This window comes from Rhamphochromis sp. 'chilingali' (genome assembly GCF_963969265.1).
Source record: "Rhamphochromis sp. 'chilingali' genome assembly, chromosome: 1".
In the NCBI taxonomy this organism is placed as follows: domain Eukaryota; kingdom Metazoa; phylum Chordata; class Actinopteri; order Cichliformes; family Cichlidae; genus Rhamphochromis; species Rhamphochromis sp. 'chilingali'.
The window spans coordinates 50,356,662-50,380,102 of NC_137929.1; the positions used below are offsets into that span (position 1 = coordinate 50,356,662).

Below are 23,441 nucleotides of genomic sequence, written 5' to 3' on the forward strand. Positions count from 1 at the left end.
GTATTCTCCAACTGTCTTTTTTTTTAAATTAACATTTCTGAAAAGGGTGAAACTTATCTTTCATAAATGGAGGGCCATTTATATGGATACACCGTAATAACATGGGAATGGTTGGTGATATTAAAGTCCTGTTTGTGGCACATTAGTATATGTGAGGGGGCAAACTCCCCAAGATGGGTGGTGACCATGGTGGCCATTTAGAAGTCGGCCATCTTGGATACAACTTTTGTTTTTTCAATAGGAAGAGGGCCATGTGACACATCAAACTTATTGGTAACGTCACAAGAAAAACAATGGTGTGCTTGGTTTCAACGTAACTTTATTCTTTGTTATGTTATTACGGTGTATCCATATAAATGGCCCACCCTGTACATCTTATTCCCCCTGAGGTTTTGGTAGGTTTTCTCCCGCTTCCTGTTTTTTCTGTCACCCTAAAGTGCTTACAGCTGTGGTGACATAACGGTGATTTCCAAATTCTAAACTCGTTGATGCTGAATCACTTTAAATGACATTAAAGTGACTCAGCAATAGACATTCAATAGGCATTTTATTTATTTCTATGTATATATATATATTTTTACATAGCATAGCATTTGGAATTTTGCTTGGTTTGCTGCTTTTTAAGGTGTATTTTTTATTTCTTTACTTTATATAATTTTCACCCTATTGACCTACTTTGTTATGTCATTCTCTAGATCATTGAGACACTTTAGGCTATGATTTAATTTTTTTATAGCTTCTGTTTGATATTTCGGCTGCTGTAACACAAATGTATTACATTTGGGTTAAATAAAGTTATTTTATATTATTTAAATTGTCTTTTTTTCAGAAAATCTCTTCAAGTCACAAGTTTTATAATGAAAGTGCAGGTAAATGACCTTTGAAACAAACACACACCTGCCCCTCAGGGTCACCAATAAAGTTCAAAGCCCTGCCCTTGTCAAGTGAAAAATGATGTAAACAAAAATCTCAAGTGCAAATTTTAACAGCAGTGCTGCTTACCCAGGAACTCATATGTCACAATAAAGCAATAACAGGACCTCACCATTGTAGGACAGAGAGAGAGAGAGACAGTAGTGCCCTCCTCCCTACTTCTCTTATCACGCCTTTCAGACATAAAACCGGGCTGAGCACATGTACTAAACAAACCTCTCTAGCTCTGCTAAGCACGCGTTTAGCTCTGCAGTCTGAGTCACTGCAGTTTCCTGGTAAGCCTGCTGTCTGATATCTGTCCGTAGCTGTTTTCATTGGCGCTTTCCGACTAAAGCAGGTGAGAGATAGTGTCTTTGTTTTGAGTTTTGGTTGCCACGTGTATCTTTTTCTCTATTTTTAAAATCTAAAATCAGCTCTCGCTGAGATGGAAGAGTCTAGAACATGTTTTTATTAACGTGGTATGAAGCAGACATTAAGATTAAACGGTGTTGCTTCTGAGTATATCAGATTAGACTAGAGATGCCCGATAATCAGCACTGCAGGAAGCGTCTACTGCAGAGGCCGGATGCCACAAGCAATTTACATATGAACTTTTGACCTTTACGGTATTTTCAACAAACCAAGCTTCAGTTTACACATCTTGTGAACTTGTAAGCTTGGGTAATGATTCTTAAAAAACCGAATCCAGTAACAATAATGTAAAAAATGTAAATGGTTTTAGAAAAGTTGACATTCCAGATTCCAGAAATATTCCAAACATTAATTGGGAAAATGACAGGAAACCACCCGCTTCATTCATTTACGGTTCTAGATAATTGTAGATAGTTGTTCTTGGGACTTATTGATGTTGGCTTAAAAGTCAAACAGTGTTTAGGAAAGAGACTTGGGCAAACACAATTAAAAGCCGTATACAGTGTTTTTTCTTTTTCAGTGGGTCTGACTCACTTAAAGAAATATCCAAACTTGGTGCTGGGTTTAAGAGTAAGTGAACTGTGTTGCTGCATGTGTTTTAAATTTCTTCAGTTATCTAAACATCTGGTCTTTGTTTTAGCTCTAACATATAGTAATAGTTGAAATACATACTTGATTTTAACTACATAGACATTAAAGCATAGACATTGTTCATATGGCTTTGCTTTGTTGTAGATTCCCAAAATTTAACAGAATACATTCTGAGACAGCAGCACTGAGGAGACGAGAGTAAATGACCTGTCTGCAGCTTTCATTTCAAGTTCAACTTTAGCAGCAATGAACGTAATATCATAAAGTCACACAAAAGTGCAGCAACAGGATTGTAATATGATTTTTTAAAATCTACTATTGTTAATGTTGATGTATAATAGGCATTTTATATGGAAATCCAAAAAATAAGGATTTGTAACAAACCAAATTGCTTCAAATTTGGTTTTAAAAAATGACAAGATATGGTGATATTTGTTATGTAAAAACAAAACCGTTGCCTCAAGAGATGTAAAAGATTAGATTTTTATTAAGAAATGGTATTTACAGCAAAAATGTTCTTCAGTGTTGGGCATACAGGTGGAGACAACTGAAGGATGTCAGACAACGAAGATACGATCGAAATGGGGATAAACGGAGCCCCTAAAGGGTCCCGTTCAAGACAACAGTTGCACGGAGCAACAGTCAGTTTCCACAATATTCACTACAAGGTGAAACAGGGAGGTGGATGTTTTTGCCGAAAGAAGGCCACAACCAAAGACATCCTCATCGACCTCAAGTGAGTAGACTGGTGCATTTAAACTTCGAGGACAACAGACGTTTTATTTTTAAGCTAACAAACAACAGGCTACTTGTCATTTTAAACACACTTCTAAAAAATGAGGGCAAAGCTTAGCTGCAATATCTCATCTTCATGCAGCCTAAAAGTACAACATTAGATTAAGCGGTCAAAAGTTTGGCTGTACTTCACAGCAAAATATGCAAACTCAGCAGCCTGCAACAAGTGCTTTAAGCTGATACTGTGCAAAGAAGGTAACTCCTCGAATCTGATGAAACACCCGGCGACACATAGCGGGGTATTTTTAAAGCCGAGAAATGCACCGTACCTACTGCGGGTGTGGTGCCTGTTATCGGACCCGGAGTTAGCAACATCCCCCAAGAACCCGAAGAGCAGAGTCCTGGCCCCTAGCCCTGCCAGTGTAGCAGAAATGATGAGGATGATGATGGCAGCAGCAGCCATTCTTCTCTGCGTGAGTAGCTTAATGTTGTTCGTGTGTAATTTACGTTGAGTAGGCTAACCACGTTATTACATTAATGCATGTAAGGTGAACTAGCAAACACCATCGTGGATACATTACATGCGGCTGTCTTCTTGTTTGATGGCAGATACTCCCTTCACCCTGGCCAAGAAGGCTAAAATGACCAAAGAAAAATTGGAAAACAGCTAAACATGAGAGGTTTTTGGACAAAGTTTGTGTTATCCATTGTTTAAGCACCGGTTCGAGCACCGGCACGGTTGCAAAAGTACCGGTTTGGCACTGGTATCAGATAAAACCTAAACGATACCCATCCCTAAATGTAACAAAGGCAAATGAAGTCTGGGATTTTGATTTTTCCATGTATATCCCACAAATGGCTAATTATCTATTGGTTTTCAGAACTTTAAGCTTAATTTTGAAAGTTGTGTGGCTGAGGAATGTTTTAATAAAAGGGACGTTGTTCACACATTCATCTTAAAAAAATATTCATCTTTTTTACTGAGGACCTTTGAACACTCACAGGTGTGTTTTTCCCAAATTCTGGTTAATGGTATAACTTGGTTATGAATTGTCCTTGTGTGATGCTCAGTGGGCTATGATGTTACAACATCAGTGAAAGGCTATTGTTTCATCACGGTAAAGGCAAACAAACAAAAATTCCTAGAATACAGACTTCTTTTTTTAGAAAGATTCAGAGGGACGTCCAGTGGATGTTCATAAAAGACACTGAGCAGATGATGAGGACACATCATTAATGTTCGCAGAATTTTAGTTTCGGTGCAGGCAATGTTTTTTTTTTTTAAAAGCTGAACAAAGAAGCCCAAGTGAAAGATGCCGCTTACCTTCCTTTTTTCAAAATTGTGAGACAACAAATTTCGTAACTTTCCAATCCTGTGTAGTTATTCAGCCATCATAAAAAAAATTAACAATGTACTTTAATTAATTTCTAAGTTCACTGCAGTTTTCACACTTTGCAAACCAATCCATTGGGTTCAGTTAGACGATTTTGCAGGCCCATGTTGGACCACGTCTCTACTAAAAGAAACATGCAGTCAGGTATTTTAAAGATAAGATAAGATCAGCTTGGGTAATGCATTATTGTTAGAGCACATGTAACCTTGTCTTACATCACACGCTCTAACAATCAGCAGAGTAACATGCAGCATGAATAAAAATCGGCAAAATGAGCACGCCCTTTACCCAAGGATATACCACGCAGTCACGTGGTATATATGTGTAGAGGGTGGAAATGCTCAGGTTTTGTCAGGACTTGTGATAATGAAACAGCTTCAAGGAAAAACTGTGGATTTACAACTTGACTAACAGCCTTTTAAGTCATATCTTGTCACCTCACTGTTTCTGTAGTGATGCACTTTGCCTCTTAAAGTTTACCAACCAAACTGCAATAAGCTGGCTTGGATTTACTTTGTCTTACAAGAAATTCCTGTGATGCTACAATGCAAGGCATGCTTTAGCCCTCAGGTGACTGTAAGCATGAGCCCATACTGTGGTAAACTGGTAATGCACAGTCTGCATGTGCAGCTACTGTGTGTTTATTTGTCTACGTGCTGCCAGGAGCCCACCTGGGATGCAAACGTGACACGATCAAGGTTTGCTTGGTTCAAACACACCCACATGTTGGGAGGCAAAGGAAGGAAGTTTGCTTTGTCGGGAGACTCAGGTTCCTAAGTTTGCCTCTGTGAAACACATACACATACTGTACATACAAAAGCCTGTGAGAAGACAATGACTCTGGGCTTAAACCAACAAACAGGCACGGGTACAGGATGCTGTACTGCCTCAGTTTGTTTGAAACTTTACTTGGCAAGAACGTTGAGGGTGTAAAGGTTACTGAATCAAAGATGCTAAGTATTAACACTTTATAACAGCCAGGATTAATAAATTTAAACTGACAGTTACTTTAGCACTGAAGCAATGATTAGTAAGAAAGTTCTCCAGGTTGTTGACAGTTAAGCTTCTTCAGGTCCTTAAAACAATGCCAGATGAGCCGTGCAGATGATGTTGGAGTTAAAGCTAATAAATGCCAAATAATGTAATAATAATAATTATAATAGTCAAATAATAGTTTCATTAATCTTCTGAGGTCTGAGTCTTTGAGTTTTTGAGAACAACTGAACTTCAGCGGTGTAAGGCCCTATTCACAAAACCTAGAGACCAGTTGCCTATTCCCCTGGTAACCTTTGGTCACTAGAAAAAAATGTTTATTCTCTGACCAATTGGTGAGTGGTTCCTGTCAGTCACTAGGTGAAATCTATCACAAATAGGTGCAGGGTTCTGACAGAAAACCACATCATGATTTGTATTCTAACAAACATAAATGTAGAAGAACTCAAAAAATAAATGAAAGTTGAATCAACGTTGCTGATATTTTCTCAGTGTCTGTTCAACTTTCATTTTGAAACCATTTTTTAGTCATAACTAGACACTGTGAAAATCCTGGCCGCCAAAAGTTATTCAACATTGAAATGTTTGTTAGCTTCAGTCGCTAACCATGCCACAGTCTCATGTTGACGATCAACAAAGATGTCACCTTGTTTGCAAATTGCGATTTGCTTATAGTGAAACTGTGAAAAGTGCAACCTGGAAAGACCATAATTGCTATTCACATTTTTTTTTTACAAATAGTTGGTTTTTTATCTTTGTAGGGTCAGGGTAAATGTAGGGTAATGGTAGAGTTAAATCTACTACACCAACACGTATCTGCAGACAAAGCCATGGATTATACTCTGTTATAAAAAAGATCAATGTGTTATTATATATGTAAGTTATGAAAGCTTTAATGGGTCAAAGTGTAGCAGGTGTGTTTGTGTGCGTGTGTGCAGATTTTAATGACTTGTACCTGTGGGATTTTATTGGACATGTGTAATCATTGACAAAGTTGAAGGTCTGTGCTTTCGTTTAACCTGTTTGCATGAGAATAAGGGCTGTATCCTGCTGTGACAGCTCATACTGGAGCGCATTAAAACTGACTTTACCATCATTTATGATTGTGCATTTATAATCAGGCCAGAAACTGACCTGTCTGGGTGTAATGGAAGCTAAATTATCAGCAACGCCATTGTCACGCGGAGAATACACGCAAGGGATTCTGAATTGTGATAAGATGTGGAAAGGAAAACCTAATAAACAAAGGACGAGAGGAAGATATAGAAAGAAGGTAAAGTTAACAAAGCAGGATTTCATCCACCTTTTGTAGTGGAGTCACTTGGATGAGAGATAATAATATTTATAACATTTATAAAGCGCTTTTCGAGACCCTCAAAGCGCTTTTACAATTCCACTATTCATCCGCTCTCACATTCACACACTGGTGAGGCAGCTACAGTTGTAGCCACAGCTGCCCTGGGGCAGACTGACAGAAGCAAGGCTGCCATATCACGCCATCGGCCCCTCTGGCCATCACCAGTAGGCGACGTGTCATTGGATTGATTAGCTAACAAGTCACCTTCTTCTTCAAGCTAATCCATCCATTCACTGTGTCCATTAGAGCAGCTCGGTAGAGCAGTGAACTTACTCTATCTGTGCATTTAATCTCAGACATACGTCAGTATGTGATAAAGAAGTGGAGTTTCAACAGTACGCCCTCAGTTTTCTTTTCATTACTAGAATGTTTTTTTTACCCTACACCTAGTGTGTAAAAAAATAAGTCATTTGCAAAGTAGATAGTGAAAGAAAAAAAAGCAAGAATTTTTTTTTGATCAATAAAAATTGATCAAATTACTCTGGTGTAGCATGAGATGCTGTGAGCGAGGTCCTTCACAATTTTGAAAAGACACCCATTGGGCCGTGAGTGAGGCAGAAAGTATGTTTGCATGGGAAAGGATACTAATGCTAAAAAGCAGTGAGACTTTTTGTAAGTTAAACAAATAGACACAAGAGTGCAGATTATATGTTAAGGACAAATATACTGTATTTAATTTTTCCTTTTACATTGCATTACATTTTTTGTTTTTGTTTTAATGTTCTTATGTGTTTTGAGTTACTAATGCTATGTTCACACTGCAGGCGAAAGCGCATTTATTTTTTTGATCCTATGCGACCCATATCCGATCATGGTATGACAGTGTGAACAGCACAAATCCAATATTTTCAAATCCGACCTGGGGCGCGGGCCACTTTGAGGGCTCACACTATAGCGTGTTTGCTGTCACATTTTATTTCTAGTGTGAACAAGCAGACAAAAAAATTGGATTTGATCAAAAAATTGGAATTAAGAGTGGCAAGTTTCTCATTTGCAGGAATCTAAACAACGCTGCAGAGTCATGTTTTCTGCTGAATGAATGACAGGACAGATTCTGAGCAGGAGGAAGTCACCTCCCTGTGTTTCTCAGACTCACTTAAATGACTGAGTGACTAAAAATGAATTTTACTTTTCCAAAACAGTAAATTGCTGACTAATGCCCTGGCAGACACTTTACAGTGTGCCCATGTGGTTTTGGGTTTCAGATGCATGTGGTAAATTTCAATCCCCTTCACTATACTATAGCGATACCAGCAAGAGCAAAAAAAATAAACCTGCATTAGCCTGAAAGGCATGAAGGAGAGAAAGGCGACTATAAGACAGATACATATAAAACTGCTGTGTCATAGTTACAGCTTGAGATTTGCTTAGTGGCAGTTTAAAAAAAAAGAGGAAGTCTTCGTCCTTGTACATGTCAGGGAAAATGCAGAATAAGAATCACAGTGTTACGAAACATCCTCAACCAAACGGCCACTAAAGTTGTAACTTTGCTGGAAAAAGCCATTTCAGTTCCTCAGAAATACAGCAGCATGACTTCTGTAGTATCATAAAAGTCACTCTAGAGAAAAGCAGAACTCAAACTGCTTCATCATTTCAGAAAAAAAAACCCTGTGAAAACTTTCAGGGAAAAGTAACCCTGGAAGTTACTTTTTAGAGCCTAACCTGTCACTGGGGTCAGACAGGTGTTTTGCAAACCTTTTGAACTGTTTGTTTCACTGAAGGAATTCCAGTGCTTTCTGAAAACAGCGACTCTGAGCCTTAAAGTGATATTGGGGTCATTACTGTAATCCTAGGCTAAGCAGCACTGCGAAGATGAAGGTTGGTAGAGAGAAGAGAGGGTGAGTGAGTGGGATGGAGGTCTACAGAAAGTAAATATTTTATTGGGCGATTGGGTTCTTTTTTTATTGTTTTGTTTTTGCTGTTTGCTGTGTTCTTTTTCCCTCTTATTTCCCTGAGATTTAGCTGTGGCATACTGCCTGGGATGACTACAATGATATCACTGAAGAGCACAGAGGTTTTGCTTTCAGGAGTTTTTGGTTGCCCCAATTCAGAAGAAGATTTTATTATTCCTACACAGTAAAAAATATGATCAACATTTAATCTTTATTAGTGATCCATTAAACTTTAGGAATGCAAATTTTCAAGAGCTGTATGCTTCATGCAAATGAAGCTTATTATTTTTATTGCTGATTAATTTCACAGTTACCACAGTGACTTCATTCAACCAAGAGTTGAAATTTAAAAAGTAGCGAAACATAAACAGAATAAAGAAAAAAACTGGAAATTTTAAAATTTACGAAGCTGAAACCCTTGAATGTGTCCAAACGTTTCCCGGCTGCTGTTTATGAAATGAATTATTAAAACATTTTTCATGTGAAACTCACATCTACAGATTCACCGCTGATAATATTTTTGTCGCTCTCTCCCTCAGTGGGATCATGAAGCCAGGTCTCAACGCCATTATGGGAGCGACAGGAAGCGGGAAGTCATCGTGAGTGCTGCAAATGTGTTTGTGCAGGGAGAAATCAGGATTGAATGTTTTCCATTCATGTTTAGCAAAAATCTGAAGAAAACGTCTTTGTTTGTTAAGAGATGAACAACTGGTGGTCGACGCATCAGTGTAGAGGAAGTATTGTACACATTAACTGCTGGAAACCTAAATGTTTGTGTCTTTGCCTGTACACAGAAAGATAAGGTCTTCTTCTATCCAGTACAGTTTGAATATATAAACAATTTTCCTGCCACATGGAAAAGACATTACAGGAAATAAAACAAGAACGTTTTGCTATTTTTCTGTTCAAACTTCCCGTCTATATTTGTGCCAGCTGATTAGCAAAGACTGCCTATTCTTGCCTTTGCTAATTCAGATGGTGTGTAACAGGAAAGCAACCATCCTTATAGATGGTGTGAGCTGATGTCTGCATAAAGCCTCCTGACTGGGACTCAATTTGTGATTGAATGTTGCCTTTTTGTTTTAGGTTTCTTGATGTTCTGGCAGCTAGAAAGGACCCTGCAGGTCTGTCAGGAGAGGTCCTGATTGACGGAGCCCCTCAGCCCCCAAACTTTAAGTGTCTGTCTGGCTATGTGGTTCAGGTGGGTGAAGCAGGCAGGAAGTTCGACAGGTTTTAGCAGAGTTTCCTGGACAGGGCAGGAAGAGATTTCCTGCAACAATAAAACCGGCTTCTTAGGCCAAGTCTGTTTGAGTTGCATAAAGTTAATTGTTTTAGAAATACTGAGGTCATAAGTCACATCTGTGGAAATTAAACTGAGTTAAAAAGATGTCCTTGAAGCAAAAATGCATCTGGCAGCAGTAAATGTTTGGTCATTTTTAATGTGTTAGATTTTTTTTTTAAACAGTAGCTTCCTGTCTGCAGGATGATGTGGTGATGGGGACTCTGACGGTCAGAGAAAACTTCACCTTCTCTGCAGCCCTGCGGCTCCCATCAAGCATCAGCCATAAAGAGAAGAAGCAGAAAGTTGACAGACTGATCAAGGAGCTTGGACTGGGCCGAGTGGCTGACTCCAAGGTGAGAAGAAAGAAACTTCAATAAAAAAAAAACAAAAAAAACATTTAGTCAAGAAGTGGTACAAAAGAATAATAGAATGCATAAAAAATGACTCTAAAATATAGGAAGGATGAAAGTATCCAAAAGATTAAATAGCGCAAAGAAATGAGAAAAAAACAAAACAAAGAAGCATGAGAAGAACTGGAAGACAGATTGAAAAAGTCTGATTGTAGTGTGCTTGTGCAGGTGGGCACTCAGCTGATTCGTGGGATTTCTGGTGGCGAGAGGAAGAGGACAAACATTGGGATGGAGCTGATTATTGACCCGCCTGTCCTCTTCCTGGATGAACCCACCACAGGCCTCGACGCCAGCACGGCCAACTCTGTGCTGCTGCTGCTCAAGAGGTGAAAACGCACATATTTTTAGTGCTGATGCCATGAAGATGCCCATCTATATCATGCGGCCACACCTTGAACGTTAACACTGAGTCTGAAGTTATGTCCTTAAATCTATGAAGTAACTGGGCAAGCTAGCTCACAAACATCACTACTGTAAATAGTGATGATTTTGCAGGATACTGATTTTTAAAAATGGCCATTTTTCCAGATCTGCATCAGGAGTTTGGATGAACTGGGCGATGTTATCTATAACTGTATTTTCCAATGTAAAATGTTTTATTAGGGATTAAGTAAGAAGCAAGAAGGACTGATGTAATCATTGCATAGCTGAATTCTGGTTCAATTAGACAACATTCGCTGGGTGAAACATGGAGTCTGTGTTTTTCTGGAGACTGTTAGGTAGCGCTGATTACTGTTTATTCTAGGAGCAGAGCAGAAGCAACTAGAAAAAGCATTTCCTAGCAAAAATGAAAACTGAAAATTTGAAGATTTTGCCTGAAATGCTTAAAAATGTTAAAAATCTTCAAACCTTAACTTGTTGAATGAGCTTAATTGCATTAGGTTTTCAATTAGGTTGCCAGGTTGCCATCCTAAGTGTAAAAAACAACAGTACCAAAACTGAAAATGCTCTAGATAAAACCAAAAGTACAGTGAAAGGTTAGGGTAACCCTAACCAAAAACATGAGTGAGAGGACCAAAGGCTGCCCTAACATGGAAAGAAAGGCAGGCCAAAGGTAACTTCAGTTAGCAAATTGTCAATGTAGGGTGAAAGCCACAAGCTGCAGCCCTCTGCATCATATGTAGTAGTAATAGTAGTATCACTAAATGAATAACTATAATAAATGAAAAAAAAAATCCATTGAATAAGTTTAACTTAAATAACAGTTTTTTACTGTTATTCCAGGATGGCAAACAATGGTCGTACCATAATCCTCTCCATCCACCAGCCTCGATACACCATCTACCGCCTCTTCGACAGCCTCACCCTGCTAGTCAACGGTCATCAGGTCCCCTTTAAATACTGCTTATTGAAAGACTTAAACATTTTCACTGAGCTAACTTCAAGCTACCTGTGGAGGAAACTGTGACTGACATGTTAATTCTTCTTCTCTCTGTTGTAAAACATGTCAGGTTTATCACGGCCCAGCACGGAGTGCACTGGAGTACTTCTCTGACATTGGTAAGCACGCCTGATTAACTTTAACCCAACAAGATGCAACACGACAGAAAGGCAATGTTTGTGACTATGTTTTAAAACTGTTTCCTAGGATACATCTGTGAGCCCCACAACAACCCTGCTGACTTCTTCCTGGATGTCATCAACGGAGACTCGACCGCCGTCGTCCTCAACAGTGGGAAAACAGAAGGTGTGTAAGTTTGTTCTGGGGAAAAAAGATCCTCCAAGGTGTAAGCCATCGTTGTTATAACCTGACCTTGTTTGGAAAATCTCTTATTATTATTATTATTATTATTATTATTATTATTATTATTATTATTATTATTAACTAGAAACATTTGCATTTCCTGCAAAAATGCTGTGTGAATGCCTTGTAGTGGAATCGGAAAACAGCAGAAGAAGGAGAACAATCTTCTGAAAAGAGCTGAAGAAGCTAAAAATTGTGCTGAAAACAGCTAAAAAATCTGGAATTTGTGCTGAAAAAGTTAAACTATCACCTGAAAGGAAATGTTGCTACAAGCTGGGCTTGAACCCAGGCCGCCTTGTCTCAAGGCAGTTAATCATCTCGCTGAGCCAAACCAGTTCTCAGTATACTGAGACGATATGGAGAAACTGAATAATCTGCTTAAATGAGCAGAAGAGGCTGTAATTTGTGATGAAAAGAGGTGAAAAAGCTTTTTCTGCTGAAAAGCTGTGAATCAGCAGAATTTCTGCAGAAAACAGCTGAAGAAACCGGAAACGTGGCTGAAAAGGGCTGAAACAACTCAAAATTCTGCTGAAAAGTGGTGAAGAAGTTGAAATTTGTGTTGAAAAAAATAAAAAATGTTTAACCGTTAATTGAAAAAAATGTTGCCATAAGTGGGATTTGAACCCGGGCCTCCTGCTCTGAGAACGGCTGCTCATCTCACTGAGCTAAAACAGAGGTACTCCGGCAAGCAAAATCAGTGACCACACTAATAATGTGGTCCCATTCAGCAAAATGGGCCTAAAATGGCATAAAAACCTTAATATCTCAAAAAGTATAGACGTTATGAGCACCAAAGCCGGCATTAGCAGAAACAGCAGAATAGTTTAAAATTTGAACAATGAAAATTGCACAAAAACTGTGGAAGTAGTTCCACGGCGAAGAACCACGGAGCAACTAGAATAAATTATAAAGAATAAAAAGAAACAGGCATTCACACAATAATAACAACCATCATAGTCATGATGATTAGGTTACAGAAGAGAAACAACAACATCCAAACACATAGAAGACAAATATTCCTGAAACTTTTTGAGCACTGAGAAATTTACACTTCTTTCATGTGGAAACCAAAACATACGTTTTAACCAGCTGTCCAGCATACAGTGGTTAGGTGAAAGTGGTTGACTTTATTCCCTTTTTTGTTCTCCAAAAAGGTATTACTAATGACTCAAAATACTTACAGAAATGTTTACTATAACTAAAAGTACATTGATTTTAAAATGTTATGAACTCAAATTATGGACAAGCTGCTAGCAGGATGAAGGTGCCCTCTTCTGTCCTACATACATTTTTAGATTCACTGGTCAACCAGGTGTGAAAGTGCTGCAGAAAGATGTGCAAAATCAAAATTCCCTCAAGTGAACCTGTAACACATGCTGCATTCAGGCACTGTAGGACACATGACATTATTTAGACTTGATTTGACGTTAGTTTGAATTTGTTTGGGTTAAAATATTTGGCTTGTTTTGAACACTATGCAAGTGACAGCTTAAAAAAAAAGAAAAAATGCTTTTTAATTTCACATATTTGCAGCTTGCATGTTAGTAATACATCCACACTACTGTAGTTGTAATTGTAAAGTGATTTATCCTGATTCTGTGACATATGCCAGTGATTATATGATTAGAAGTAATAACATAAAACCCTATTTTTTGTAGACCTGACAAGATCTCTCTTTGTCCAGATCCAGATCAAGAGCTGGATTCAGAATCGATGTCGAAGTCCCGAAGAGGGATTGGGGAGAAACTGGTGGAGGAGTACAGAAACTGTCAACACTTCAAAGAGACCAAAGCAGAGCTGGGTGGGTACCAAAAGAAGGCTTCAGTATTTATTGATTTTTAATGTTTGTATCTGAAACTGTTACAAAAATATGTTGGGTGACGATAAACAAAGCTAGATGGCTACAAAAAAGGTATAGTGAGTACAAATTGGTCAAAAATTCTCCAAATAATTGAATCCCAATGTAAATGAACCACAAAGAGATAATGAATGACTACATTGTCTCAAACTGATGTTGTCTTTATTTTGGTTTTACTGTGAAACTTTGCTGTCCTGTCTTCACAGGACATGTTAATGACTTTAAATGTGAACAAAACACATTAGTTCATACAGACATGAGCATTTGTTTAAATGTAAATTAATTCAAACCGTTGCCACCTTCTGTCTGTCTCAGAGAGGATCGTCCAGGGAAAGAAGGTGGTCACTACTACTCCCTTCAGAACCATCACCTACACCACCGGCTTCTTCACGCAGTTCAGATGGGTTCTCAAGAGGACATTTCGCAACCTCATACTCAACCCACAGACCTCCATTGCTCAGGTAAGTCTGTGTAATGTCCACTTTATTTATTCACTTATTTAAAACAAGAACTGTCCAGTTTGGAGAATGTGTATCTTTACTGTCTAAGAGGGAATTTATTCAGTTCATTGGATTTTGCAGGTATTCATTTACTTACAAGGTAACACAAAGTAACACAAGGGAGGACAACCAGTACAACATGAACAAATACAAACATTAACTGAGGGATGCCAGGGAACACAACTGAACAAGACAAACAAGACAGGATGAAAAACTGAGCACAAGGCATGTGAGACAAAGACTATGACAAAAATATTAAGTAAAACCAACAGATGGAAATATGACAAAACACGGGGAACACAGGGGAAGGCTGGTAACTGAAACCTGAAATTAGATATAAAAAACTCAAGAACAATCCCAGATAACCATGATATTAAGAACAAATGGTAAAATACATATTATCACTACAAGAGAAAGTCTTTATACTTGAGTATAAAATAAACAATTCAAAAAGTCCAAACATTAGACGCTTCCAGGGCAAGGCAAGATTTAGCTATAGGATAGATGGCCACACATTTGACACTACAGTACTTTGGTATGGCTGTCGGTCCTGTGGCTGTGAAGAGAAAAAGCAGCCCTCAGTTGTCTTTTTCAATTCACTTTTACTTTTATAGTGTCAAATCACCTAGAATAATGCAGAGACATCAATTCATCACCCCTCTACCACATCACTGCACAGTCTGGGACTGACACTGTTGTGAATACTGTGGCATTGTGTTAATGCATATCTGACGTCTCCAGAACAGACAACATATATAACAAGACTTCTAATCAAGTGCATTTGATTAGCAGCTTGTGGGTGATGTTTGTCCTCTTAGTCCTACGGAAGCAGTAAGGGGGCACTTAGTCTTTTACATGACTACATATTTATCTGAAAGTTTTCTTTTTTTCTCTTCACTGTTATTTTGCCTGCTGTTGAATTTACTGTGGGCTTTTCTGTGGTCACTGCATCACCGCTCATCTCTTCCTGTGTGCACGTGTCATCAGTCAGTGGGAGTTTAGCAGGAGCAGCACCTGGTGTCAATAACTGAAACTGCATCATCAGATCATTTTAAGGGGTTTGGGAAACACACTACCTCCCTGCCTCAAACTCAAGGAATAATGAACTTGCATTGATAACTGTGATAAGTGGTTATAAGTCTCTTTTTAAAAAAAAATCTGTTTAGGTAGCAGTGACAATCTTCCTCGCTCTGGTTGTCGGAGCCCTTTTCTTCAATGTCCAGAATGATTCGAGTGGGATTCAGAACAGGTATTTACTGTAGTACTTTTGTCTTTGTCACATTTGAAAGACAAATGATAAAGATGAATCTGGGATGTGAGATTATTGATGGTGTGGTTGTGTGTCCAGGACTGGTGCGCTGTTCTTCGTCGTCGTGAATCAGTGTTTCAGCTCCCTGTCGGCTGCTGAACTCTTCATCGCAGAGAGGAAAATCTTCACGTGGGTCTCACACTCAAGGAACTTTTTTAATTCACTTTGGGGTGAAAGGTTTTCATTATATGAGGGTAAAATTCACTCATTCATTCATGTTGAGGAGTTTGCATCTTTGCTTTCTTTAAAGATGTGTTCATGAAGTGAAATTGTTGGGACTTGCTTATCATCCAGGGACCCGAGTCGGTATTCTTTGCAGGAAATGCACATCTTTACTTTCTTTTTTAGTCAGATCAATATGTTCTCCTCTCATTGCCTTCTTCTTTCACAAAATGTAATATTTTAGGTTTAGCCAAAAAAAAGAGAAATCGTAATACACACATTCTTGCAGTGCCCTTTTATATCATAATGACAACTATCATCTACTTATTAAAAACACATTATATTTAATGTTTTTTTTTTCAATTAATAAGGATCAGTAGGATTATTAAGAAGCATTTTAAAAATGGAAAGTTTATGCATTTCCAATCATTTTGTTTTTTTGACATTTTACATTTTTATGCTGATTTTCTTTCTTGCTAATTCAGATTAAATGCTTCTGACAACTTTATTAGCTAAAGGTGTGCAGTAATGGCACTCACCTCTATTTATCATTATGTTTTCACAGATGCTGTTTTTAACACAACGTTTCCTGTATGTCCTCCTCTCTCTCTGCAGTCATGAGTATATCAGCGGTTACTACAGGGTATCGGTCTACTTCCTGTGTAAGATCCTGTCTGACATCATCACGCTGAGGACCATTCCCGCTATCATCTTCACCTGTGTGGCATACTTCATGGTTGGTAGGTGGAAGACAAGCTGTGCTATCCTGGTGTTTATTCTTTAATTGTATGCAGAGTAGAGCAGATGTGATTGGTAAACCGATGTGTCAGTGTTTCTAATGGTCTGTGTTATGAATGTTGATCTTGATCTGTTTATCCTTTGCATATGTGAAGGAAAAACTGTTAGACTCTGAGATTTTTATATCACAGAAATCAAGGCAAAAAAAACATATAAAGACAAGGTTGTTTTACACATCAGAGGTTTGTTAGGATTTGTATCATGTGCCGTTTGTGCATCTTTGTTACTATTTATAACCCTGGCACTCTGATTTGTGATTTTGTCTGTGTATGTACAGGTCTGAAGCCGACAGCTGGGGCTTTCTTCTTCTACATGCTCACCGTCGCTCTGTGTGCCTACACCGCCACCTCCATGGCTTTCGCCATCTCAGCTGACCAGACAGTGGTGGCCATCGTTAACATCTTTATGACGATCTCCTGCGTCTTCATGATGGTGATGCACACACATCAGCATACACCTGTCCAAACATTAGTGCATACACACCCAGAGCCTCCATATATGAAGATGGCTGCAGCTTCTGGCTCTTAAAAGATAAGCCAATGTGAAGGTCTCCTAGACCTGCATTTTTTTCTAATGGACAGCAGGGGGCGACGACTCTGTCTGATTGTACAGAAGGTTATGGAAAAGTGACCCTACTTTTGACTTAATTCATGACCCGATAGGTTTGTTTATTGTTTCATGTGAGTCACAAGTGTCCTTCGGCTTCACAGGCTGACTAGCAACATACTTGTTTATTTTTTATTTAAGCTTTATTTGACCCGAAAGTCCCTTTAAATAAAAAAAAAAAAAAAAAAAAAAAAAAACTCTTTTTACAGCAGGCAAGGAAGAGCGGGCAAAGAAGGCACACTATTACAAAATTACAAATGTAACATAAAATCAAATACAAAATGAATACACACAACTCCATAAGACTCCAAAAGTAAAGAGGAAAGCATAAAAGTGGTCAGCTCAAGGCTTTACTAATCAGTTGAAGACATAATAAATGAATCACGTATTAAATAATAATGGCTTAGTCAATAAGTCCATCAAAAAGTGCAGAATGCAAACTGTGTTTATAACACAGGTAATGGTAATCTCCATCAAAATCCTGCAAACACTCACAAAACCATGATGGGACTGTGCTTGCAAGCATGCACCAGGGTATATTTTCCCTTTTCTGGTTCCACCTTAACATCAGGCTGAGATTCTGACACACGTTTACAGCAAACTGAATTAAAGCAAATCTCATAATGTTCAGTCATTTGATTATAAAAATATGAATTTACATCAATTTATGAGGAACTTGCTTAGAAAAAACTGACAGTGAGAAGTTAAATATCAGCTTTAGAGAAGTTATAACTAACACCTTTAATCTTCATGATGGTCAGACAGGTAATGCTAATGTTATTGAAGTTAGACAGAATTTCATAAAGGAATGTATTCCTGTGACATGTAAGACTGACTTAGTTTTATTTCTGGCAAAGGTAAAAGTCTGGGAGCAAGAAAAGAACAGCTATAAAAACACAAATCAGTATTTCAACAAATTTTATAAAAGGTCAACAAGTTCAAGGCCTATGTGCTCTGTTTGATCTGTAAAAGGCTGAGAGATCAATACCATGGTTTTGAAATTGGTACTCATCAGGGAAGCGAAAAACCTCTGTAGATGTGGGATCTTCTATGCATACAGGCAGAAAGAAATGAAAACTCAAGGCTAAACCTGAAGTTACCACACAAAGCCTCGCCACTCGCCTCATCTGCTATGTTTCCTTTTCTCCAGATCTTTGCAGGACTGCTAGTGAACATCCCCTCCATCGCCAGCTGGCTCGCGTGGTTAAAGTACTTAAGTATACCCAGATATGGCCTCAGTGTAAGTACAAACACTGGCAATTACATCTATTTTTAACAGTTTTATTATATCTGCAGCAATTTTATAATCACTTAGAAATCTTCCCTTCCCTTAAGTTAGGCCTGTACCCGACTAAACTGTTAAACTTACTTTAGTTACTTACACCATATTTGAGCTCAGTTGGGCTACACCATGATGCACAACATTGCAACATTGTTTTATTAACTAATCATACTTTTTATTCTATTTTATAATGTTTCTCTCTTTTTAGGATCTTTTATCTGGCCGTCTTTATTTACATAAAGTTTTACTGCTTATTTATTTTTTTCCCTGTTGGTTCTTCTCCTGTGGTGCTTACAAGCTATTTTTTTTTCTCTTTGACATTTTGTTATTACTTTCAAAATGCATCATTGCATTTAGTTTGTATTGCATTTGGCTCTACCTTTCCTAAAACAACCCCAAAGAGGATTTGTGTCTCCAGCTGAAAGGGCGCTATATAGATAAAGTTTAATTGATTGATGTGCTGATTATCAGTTATAAGGTAAGATCAGCTTTTAGAAAAAAACCATGCTAGTATATGAAGGCATTTGCAAAGATTTAGAAAACCTTTTAACTTGCTGTAGATTTTCACTCCTGTGCAATAATGCTAGCATCACCTTACCTGGAAGAACATTTTGTTTTAAAAAAAGCAGTTCTTCAGTAGTTTTTACATTTTACACATGCATACTGTGAGCAGGGTTGGTACTCTGGGTTTAAAAGAACTTTTTCTTCAGATGAAACTCTTGTTGAGTGATGTTTGTTGATTTGTCTGTGAATCTCTCCAGGCTCTGCAGGCTAATGAGTTCACCGGGCTGACATTCTGTGAGAAAATGAATACCACTCTCAACCAACAATAGTAAGCAGCACTGAGACACATGCAAGTTAACATGAAGTGATGAGGTTCACTGTGGGTTCCTAAATGGGATAGAAACAGGCTCATCTGTGAGCACAAAGCCCATAACTACCAAAATAATGCAAAATGTTTAAAAAACAAATTTGTGCTGCAATCAAAATTCAAAATATAAATTTAGAGAATGGGATTAAAAAGGGATTAAAGTTATTAACACAACAGATTCATCTAAAATTAAGCCTTAACACAATTCAAGTCCCTTAGAGATGTTGTTTAAATAGATACTAGGCAAAAACAGCTTTTGTATCAGGCTGTAAACATGTTTATTTCTGCAATGAAGTTGGACATTTTTACATCAGTCTGTGGGGACTGACTCGTTTATAAAGCCAGTCTCAAGTGGTCATTAGAGGAACTGCAGTTCTGGTGTACCATGAGCAAATTTCTTCTGTAAAGTTGGGAGTCTCTGGGGAATGACTCACCTCTAGTGAATCAGAGCAACTGCAGCTTTTGGTATCTCAGCATATCTCAGCATTTATTTTGTTTTTGAGGAACTTTTGTGCTCTGTTTCCAGCTGTTACTCTGGGGAGAAGGTTCTGGAGGAGCAGGGCGTCGAATACTCCCTCTGGGGAATGTGGCAGAACCACTTGGCCTTGTTTATCATGACGATCTGCTTCCTCATCATAACTTACCTGAAACTGCGCTTCATCAAGAAGTTCACCTAAACTCCTGACTGTTGGTCGTGGATGTTTTTGTGTTATTTGTTCTTCTCAAGTCCAGGTCTAGTTTTCACGTCATTTATTCAGGTTATTCAGTTTATAAATACAGATCTATAATATTGATTTTTTTCCTTTCTTTTTTTCTTTTTGTAAATTTTTTATAAAGATTGTTATAAAAACTGATTGTTTGATCACCCCTTACTAACAATGCCTCATCAGCTGTATCATAATTTTTGCACTTTAAAGTTCAGCATCACAAATACAAGAATTTCATATTTATAAACGTTGAATTTATATTATGTGTCTGTTTTGCTCATTTTTAAATTTTCATGATCGTTTTAGGACATACAGTGTCAGCAGCAACATTTAGCTGTAAATGTTTGCCTGTAAAAAAAATCATACATGAGCTTTGAACCAATTCCTCCTACTGTACCTTCAAAGTTCTTATAATTCATTCTGATGGACTCATGAAAGGCTGAAACAAGTGATAAACCAGTCAGCTGTAGCAAAAACATTTCAGTCAAAACCCATTGATGGTGGTGCTGGGGGAACTAAGCAACAGGCAGGGACACGAGCCATTTTATTAGGTGCAGTCATACAGCTGCTCAGTTCAAGATTCTTCAAACTGAGCATCAGAATGGAAAGAAATAGGATTTAAGTGACATTGAAAGTGGTGTAGTTGTTTATGCCAGACGGACTGGTCTGATTATTTTAGGAACTGCTGATCTGGGATTTCCCCACGCAAGTATTTACAAGTCTTACTACGAATCCCCGCAAGGGACATGGGAGAAAAAAAATTACGATGAACTTTTGCGAGATCAAGAAAACCAACTCGGGATCTTGCAAAAGTTGAATCCCAACAATGGCGGCAGCTACTTGTAATATTACTCTTTCTGGGTCACAAAATAAACTTTTAAGATATTTTGAGGCGTGAATGTAGTTGTGTAAACGTCAAATATCTGCTCGGTTTGCAAGACATCACATATTTGCAAAAGTGCTCTGATGTTGTTGGAGATCTGACACCCACCATCTCGAAGCTAACGGGAGGTCGAGACCTACTACAGCCATGGAACACCGCTCTCCCGGCACATCGTGCCTCGACCTCCCGGTCGGCTTCGAGCTGGCGGCCTCCGAAGAATGCGGCTAAAACTTTTGCGAGATCCCGAGTTTGTTTTGCGAGATCTCTCAAAAGTCCGTCTTAATTTTATTTTTCTCCCATGTCCCTTGCGGGGCTCCGTATCTTACAGAGAATTGTCCAAAAACAGAGAAAATATCCAGACATCTTCTGATGACTGCTTCCAGTCACGCCATGTCACAAAGTTTAAATCATCTTAAATTGGTTTCTTGAACATGACAGTGAGTTCACTGTTCTCTACAGTCAGCAGATCTCAATTCAATAGAGCTCTGGTGGCATGTGGTGGAATGAGAGATTCAAATCCTGGAGGTGCAGCCGACTAATCTCCGGCATCTGTGCAATGCTATCATTATAATGTGGACCAAACAGCCCTGAGGAATGTTTCCAACACTTTATTGGATCTCTGCCATGAAAAAAGCGTGACTCAAAAAGCAATCTGCCTTTTGTTTGCACGTGATGAGATAATGGGAGAGGATCATGAGGGTAGAGCACGTGTACACAAACCCAGAAACATCAAAGGGCTACAGTAGGTGTGTGCCGGTAAACAGACACTAGCTCCCATAGAAACCACTGCTATGTTTATGGTGTTGTGTGAAGTTGGGAAATCTCATTTAACATGAGTAACGGCAGTAATGACATATAGGTAGAGAACAGCTTTGTGTTGCTGTAGGAAAACCTCTGTGTGGTAAGTGGATGATTAACTGTTTCCATAAACCGTTTAATGAGCCCTTTAGCAAAACATCAAACCAACAGCTGAGATTATAAAGAGAAGCAAATTAGAGCAAATGATGGGGATTTTGTTCTCGAAGGAGTCTGATAGATTTGTGAATGTAAATAAGACAGGGGCATAGACAAACATTATCCTTCTTTATGGTGTGTGGAGATGTTTTATACGGAGCCCCGCAAGGGACATGGGAGAAAAATAAAATTAAGACGGATTTTTGCGAGATCTCGCAAAACAAACTCGGGATCTCGCAAAAGTTTTGCGAAAAGTTCATTGTAATGTTTTTTTTCTCCCCTGTCCCTTGCGGGGCTCCGTAGTTTTGTTTGAAGTCCCAAGGTGACAAAAAGTATTGTGAAGCTATCTGTGCTGATGTACAAGTAAAAGTAACAAAGTGTTCCCTGCTAACAGAGTTTTTCTTTAAAACCAAATGTATTTGTGGGTTTCTCGTGTTAGATCAGAAAAGTCAAGATTCATTTTTCTTTCTTACTCTATATCTCGCCCAAAGTATTTGCTCAACTGCCTTCACACATATGAACTCGAGTCACATCCCGTTCTGGATTCATAAGGTGTAATATGATGTCAGCCCACGCTTTACAGCTATAACAGCTTCAACTCTTTTATGAAGGCTTCCCACAAGGTTTAAAGGTGTTTATGGGAATTTTTGACCATTGTTCTAGAAGCACATTTGTGAGGTCAGACACTGATGTTGGATGAGAACGCCTGGCTCGCACCGCAGTCTCTACTCTAATTCTTCCCAAAGATGTTCTGTGCAGGCCTGTCAGGTTCTTCCACATCAAATTTGTTCATTCATGTCTTCATGGAACTTGTTTTGTGCACTGGTATTCAGCCATGTTGGAACAGGAAGGGGTTATCCCCAAAACTGAATTTTACAGTTGTAATTTGTGTGATACTTTTGTGGTACAATTGTAAAAACTAAGCAAAGTTTTTAAGGAAAATGTATCTCTTTTTGTGTGGAAGCAAGTTTAAATAGGTAATGACATTTCTTAAGATGTATGAATTACCTTATGAAATCATCACTGGGAACTTGTTCCTATTTTTGATGTGACTGTGTAAACAGAAAATTTGCATTTTTGTTATTTTATTGGTATTTCATTGTTTTTAATGTTGTAATTTTAATGTTTATCAGAAACAGGTGTGAATGAGGCATTGAGTTCCAGTCGGACTACTTGTATAACTAAAGGATAAATTGAAAAAAAAAACTTAAACCATTAGTTTTTTTATATAGCTCTTGACTGCCCCCTGGTGTGCCCACAACGGAACTACAGCAAACTTCTGCGCAGTAGGACTGAAAGGAAGTCATCTCTGGTTTGAGTGAAAGCTCCTTGCACTAGGAGCTTGGTAGTTTCCTAATTGTAGCTTAGGTCGCAGGTTTATTCTGTCTAAGAAACAAAACAAACAACAACAACAACAACAAAAAAAACAACAAAACCCAAAATGTGCAAAATGTTTATATAAAAAAAAAAGCACCTAAATAAATATTTTTCTTGGTTTTGAAATATACTAAATCCTTCTTGCAGAATTAGTTTTGAATATTGAATGCTTGTTTCTTATCATCTGATGTAGCTCTAAAATATAAGGTGTAACGCATTCAAACAAATGCCAGCAGGTATCATCATGCTAATTTTAGCACAATATCTTTACAGTATTTCACCAAGCTTTGCCTTAATTTTGTAATCTCTGAATGATGAAGGTAGTCTGGGTGACTGTGCAGGTTCTTCAATCCCTAAATAACAGTCAGGCTAAAGTTATGGCAACATTTAAC

General features: G+C 38.2%; 1 protein-coding gene across 1 annotated transcript; it reads left to right on the top strand.

The window, feature by feature from the left end:
- Positions 1-1,141: 1,141 nt before the first annotated feature.
- On the top strand, positions 1,142-20,050 carry abcg2a (ATP-binding cassette, sub-family G (WHITE), member 2a). Its single transcript, XM_080900550.1, has 18 exons — positions 1,142-1,270; positions 2,459-2,671; positions 8,846-8,905; positions 9,393-9,507; positions 9,789-9,941; positions 10,167-10,324; positions 11,223-11,325; positions 11,450-11,498; positions 11,587-11,685; positions 13,427-13,543; positions 13,916-14,061; positions 15,267-15,349; positions 15,449-15,538; positions 16,187-16,311; positions 16,647-16,801; positions 18,126-18,215; positions 19,019-19,089; positions 19,655-20,050. The coding sequence occupies exons 2-18, from the start codon at positions 2,490-2,492 to the stop codon at positions 19,803-19,805; spliced, it is 1,947 nt and encodes a 648-aa protein (XP_080756676.1). The 5' UTR covers positions 1,142-1,270; positions 2,459-2,489; the 3' UTR covers positions 19,806-20,050.
- Positions 20,051-23,441: the final 3,391 nt, after the last annotated feature.